A 5,934-nucleotide genomic window follows, 5' to 3' on the forward strand; every position below is an offset into this window, starting at 1 on the left:
CAAGGATAAAGAAAAACAAGAAATCGAAAGAAACAACTTGACGACACTAATACGTGACCATCTCAAGAAGAGAACAGAATCAACGAGAGATACGTTTATTCGCGATACTGTACATTCCACAAAAACATTTTTAAAGAACAATAAACACCTTTTAGTTCTTAATGCCGATAAAGGGAACGTAACCGTAGTTATGAACAAGGCTGAGTACGATACAAAGATGCAGTCAATCGTCAACAACATCTGCACTTACAGAATTTTGAAACGTGACCCAACCAGTAAATTACAAGACAAAAATAATGAAATAGTGGAGAGATTATATAATAACAAGGCCATTGATTTAAAAGAAAAGAACAAGCTTATTAGTAAAACAGCCAATCCACCAAGAATCTATGGTTTACCAAAAATACATAAAGAAGGGATACCCCTCAGACCCATTTGTTCGTCCATCAAGTCCCCGTCCTACAATTTGTGCAAATACGTTGTCAATATCCTTAGAAACATTACAAAATCTTCCAATTACAATGTTAAAGACGCGATTGATTTCAAGAACAGGATTAAAGATACTTATATCATATATGTAATACTCCTATATTGGCAGTAAGAGCTAGTACCGTCCGAAAACACTACAATACAGATATATCAATAATCACGTACGAAAGAAAAGGAACACATACGTTTATAAATAAACATGTACACGACACATTTACAAAACCGGCCCACTGGGAAAATAGGTAAGCACCTTGCGAGGTAAGCCATGTTTTCTTTCAGTTTTTAGTACCAAAATTGTCATCATGGCCAATGTCATCTACTAGTAAAGGGCAAAATGAACACCTCCGAAGACACATTACGTTGTCAGTTGCAAAATAACGTGCAGCCGAAGTTATTTCCAAGCACCGAACTACTCCGAGCGACTGCTCTGCATTACACGTAACTTACTTTGTAAAGCGGCTCAGAAGTATGTCTGATACCAAATGTACATTCTAAATTCCTACNGTCTCCTAACCAAGTATGTGGATGATTTGTTTGCCATAATTAAAACAGGAGATATAGACAAAATGCTTACTTTATTAAACAGCAACCCAAAGACGATTAAATTTACGATAGAAATAGAAAAAGATCTAAACCTACCATATCTGGACACCCTAGTAATCAGGAAGAACAACCGATTAAAAATTGACTGGTACGCAAAACCTACGTCGTCGGGGAGATTAATTAATTATAATTCGAAACATGAGAGGAAGACTATTTTAAATACCGCAACCAATTTTATTAGAAGAGTTCTTACTATTAGCGACAAACATTTTCATAAAAAGAACAAAAATATAATCCAACAAATTTAGGAACAGAACGAATTCCCCTCTTGCTTAATTAGGAAACTCATTCANAGGAGCAGAACGAATTCCCCTCTTGCTTAATTAGGAAACTCATTCAGAATTATTACGTCAGGACCGATAAAGAAAATACTTATAATGAGAATAAAGTATACAAAACCGCTACATATGTTCCGGGGATATCTGAGAGGATTAAACATTCTAATATATATGATAAAGAGAAGGTCCAACTAGCATTTATATGCAGCAACACATTAGGAAAAATATATAGCAAACACTAAGGATAAGATTCCTAGATGCGAGAAATCTGACGTAATATACAAAATCTCATGCAATGGCGACGGGTCCCACTTATGCCACAAAGTATATGTGGGGACAACTAAAACTAAACTCAAGACAAGGATTTCCGCACACAAATCAAATATAAAGTTAAGGAACAGCTCAACTGACAATAAGACGGCCTTGTCAGCACACTGTAGGGATACGGGACACTATCCCGATTTCGATAATGTTGCCATTCTACAAGAAGAAAAGAACTATAATAAACGCTATATTTTGGAAATGTTACACATTACGAACACCCCTAATGAGAGAAGGATCAACTTTAAAACGGACACAGACAATTGTGCACATGTGTATCGCAATTTGGTGTTAAACCGGCAACAACAATCCTCAACGTAGGTGTTCCGTTCCGCCTTCCATAATCAACATTCGTTCCGTTTCCCCAACAAACCTTCATAAAATAACAATAAAATGCTGTGCTTTTACATGTACATATGCTTGTACATATACATATTGTCTTACTGCTAAATGTTCCGTGTATTGTTGTTTGTATGTTTTTTGTTTACAATTACGGTATTTTTAATTGTTTACTTCTTATGTTTGTATTCATTTGCCTAAAATTTCACTTGTTTAACTTTTATTTCTGTACGCCTAATCAGTCCACCAGGCACAATCAAGAGTGTAAGTTGTGTTTAATGTATGTTTGTAATAATTTAAAGTTAATAATAAGTTATCGTGTTTGTATGTATATTTACAGTCCTGAAGATGACCTCAGATTGAGGTCGAAATATCGACAATTAAAAATATCAATAGAACGAAGTTTTTGCGTTTTATTTAATTGCTGGGCCTCGAGCTTGTTAAAAATGATTCATAATTTAAAATTCAAAGGCCAACAACAAAAACAAAATATGTTTAAGCGGAGAGCATACCGAAGACACAAAGACACGTCAAGAGTCTACAGAAATATTAAGGACAATTATGATATAAACACCAACAAACGTATCAAAAACTACCAACGCATAACACAACACATGACAAAGCTGTCGGAGGCGACGAAGTTCCTGGAGAGGTGCAGGAGAACAGGATTAACAACCAACTTCACCGACAACGCTACGAAAAATATACTTTACATAATCAACAATAATACCAGTAACAAAGCATTACCAACAAAAATCACCAATTCAGTTTCCAAATTCATCAAAAATGTTCAGACCAAACTACTAAACCTGCTCATCAAAATCAAACATGAGCTGCTTGGAAAAAAGGAAAAGGAGGTAAATATCCTAAAGACGCAAATAAATCAACAACTAAACACACTTGGCTCCACAACATTTTTTGAAAGTGAAAATCTACTAACAAAAAAACTTGCTGCAGATATTAAGAAGACACAAACAAACTAAAAGACAAACAAAAACAACTTTTAAACGTAAAGGGTGTACCAGGGTGGTTCTGCAACACGTCAACTACGCAAATTCCTAATGACATTCAGTGGCTTCTTTCTCTTGATCCTAAATTTGCCTTACCAACAAGTAATAAAGAATTTCCATTATTTCAATTTATAGCAGATGGGGAAAACTGCATTCAAACAATCAAGGATAAAGAAACACAAGAAATCGAAAGAAACAACTTGACGACACTAATACGTGACCATCTCAATAAGAGAACAGAATCAACGAGAGATAAGTTTATTCGCGATACTGTACATTCCACAAAAACATTTTTAAAGAACAATAAACACCTTTTAGTTCTTAATGCCGATAAAGGGAACGTAACCGTAGTTATGAACAAGGCTGAGTACGATACAAAGATGCAGTCAATCGTCAACAACATCTGCACTTACAGAATTTTGAAACGTGACCCAACCAGTAAATTACAAGACAAAAATAATGAAATAGTGGAGAGATTATATAATAACAAGGCCATTGATTTAAAAGAAAAGAACAAGCTTATTAGTAAAACAGCCAATCCACCAAGAATCTATGGTTTACCAAAAATACATAAAGAAGGGATACCCCTCAGACCCATTTGTTCGTCCATCAAGTCCCCGTCCTACAATTTGTGCAAATACGTTGTCAATATCCTTAGAAACATTACAAAATCTTCCAATTACAATGTTAAAGACGCGATTGATTTCAAGAACAGGATTAAAGATACTTATATATATGATGACGAAAGTTTAGTGTCGTTCGATGTTGTTTCGTTGTTCCCAAGTATCCCGGTGGATTTGGCTATAAATATTATTGCCTCGAAGTGGAATGATATTAAAGAGCATACAAATTTGTCTAAGGATTTATTCTTAAGTATGGTAAAATTTTGCATAAAAGATAATCGATATTTTAAATATAATGGCAAAATATTTGAGCAACTGTCAGGAATGCCTATGGGCTCCCCAGCTTCACCAGTGATAGCTGATATAGTAATGGAAGATTTACTGACCAAATTTGAAAGTGATTGTTCTAATAAACCGCGTCTCCTAACCAAGTATGTGGATGATTTGTTTGCCATAATTAAAACAGAAGATATAGACAAAATGCTTACTTTATTAAACAGCTACCAAAAGACGATTAAATTTACGATAGAAATAGAAAAAGATGGAAACCTACCATATCTGGACACCCTAGTAATCAGGAAGAACAACCGATTAAAAATTGACTGGTATGCAAAACCTACGTCGTCGGGGAGATTAATTAATTATAATTCGAAACATGAGAGGAAGACTATTTTAAATACCGCAACCAATTTTATTAGAAGAGTTCTCACTATTAGCGACAAACATTTTCATAAAAAGAACAAAAATATAATCCAACAAATTTTGGAACAGAACGAATTCCCCTCTTGCTTAATTAGGAAACTCATTCAGAATTATTACGTCAGGACCGATAAAGAAAATACTTATAATGAGAATAAAGTATACAAAACCGCTACATATGTTCCGGGGATATCTGAGAGGATTAAACATTCTAATATATATGATAAAGAGAAGGTCCAACTAGCATTTACATGCAGCAACACATTAGGAAAAATATATAGCAACACTAAGGATAAGATTCCTAGATGCGAGAAATCTGACGTAATATACAAAATCTCATGCAATGGCGACGGGTCCCACTTATGCCACAAAGTATTTGTGGGGACAACTAAAACTAAACTCAAGACAAGGATTTCCGCACACAAATCAAATATAAAGTTAAGGAACAGCTCAACTGACAATAAGACGGCCTTGTCAGCACACTGTAGGGACACTATCCCGATTTCGATATTGTTGCCATTCTACAAGAACTATAATAAACGCTATATTTTGGAAATGTTACACATTACGAACACCCCTAATGAGAGAAGGATCAACTTTAAAACGGACACAGACAATTGTGCACATGTGTATCGCAATTTGGTGTTAAACCGGCAACAACAATCCTCAACGTAGGTGTTCCGTTCCGCCTTCCATAATCAACATTCGTTCCGTTTCCCCAACATACCTTCATAAAATAACAATAAAATGCTGCGCTTTTACATGTACATATGCTTGTACATGTACATATTGTCTTACTGCTAAATGTTCCGTGTATTGGTGTTTGTATGTTTTTTGTTTACAATTACGGTATTTTTAATTGTTTACTTCTTATGTTTGTATTCATTTGCCTAAAATTTCACTTGTTTAACTTTTATTTCTGTACGCCTAATCAGTCCTCCAGGCACAATAAATAATTTAAAGTTAATAATAAGTTATCGTGTTTGTATGTATATTTACAGTCCTGAAGATGACCTCAGATTGAGGTCGAAATATCGACAATTAAAAATATCAATCTAACGAAGTTTTTGCGTTTTATTTAATTGCTGGGCCTCGAGCTTGTTAAAAATTAAAAATGATTCATAATTTAAAATTCAAAGGCCAACAACAAAAACAAAATATGTTTAAGCGGAGGGCATACCGGAATCGATCACAAAGACTCGTCAAGAGTCTACAGAAATATTAAGGACAATTATGATATAAACACCAACAAGCGTATCAAAAACTACCAACGCATAACACAACACATGACAAAGCTGTCGGAGGCGACGAAGTTCCTGGAGAGGTGCAGGAGAACAGGATTAACAACCAACTTCACCGACAACGCTACGAAAAATATACTTTACATAATCAACAATAATACCAGTAACAAAGCATTACAGTAGTATATGCTAGCAGCGCTGCTTGCACTGGTCCAGAATCGGCATATGGTTTGCTGCTTGCACCGGTGCAGAACNGGCATACCGGAATCGATCACAAAGACTCGTCAAGAGTCTACAGAAATATTAAGGACAATTATGATATAAACACCAA

At 35.0% G+C, this 5,934-nt stretch overlaps 1 protein-coding gene across 1 annotated transcript in view; it reads left to right on the top strand.

The window, feature by feature from the left end:
- Positions 1–1,054: 1,054 nt before the first annotated feature.
- LOC108363301 (uncharacterized) overlaps positions 1,055–5,934 on the top strand; it is a 9,427-nt gene continuing 4,547 nt past the window's right edge. The window contains exon 1 of the mRNA XM_017616638.1: positions 1,055–1,336. Coding sequence (XP_017472127.1) covers positions 1,056–1,336 — 281 coding nt within the window. The 5' untranslated portion in view covers position 1,055. The remainder of the gene's footprint in view (positions 1,337–5,934) is intronic.

This window comes from Rhagoletis zephyria, unplaced genomic scaffold (assembly GCF_001687245.7).
Source record: "Rhagoletis zephyria isolate East Lansing unplaced genomic scaffold, Rhagoletis_zephyria_1.1 Rzeph_scaffold_01240, whole genome shotgun sequence".
Lineage (NCBI taxonomy): Eukaryota > Metazoa > Arthropoda > Insecta > Diptera > Tephritidae > Rhagoletis > Rhagoletis zephyria.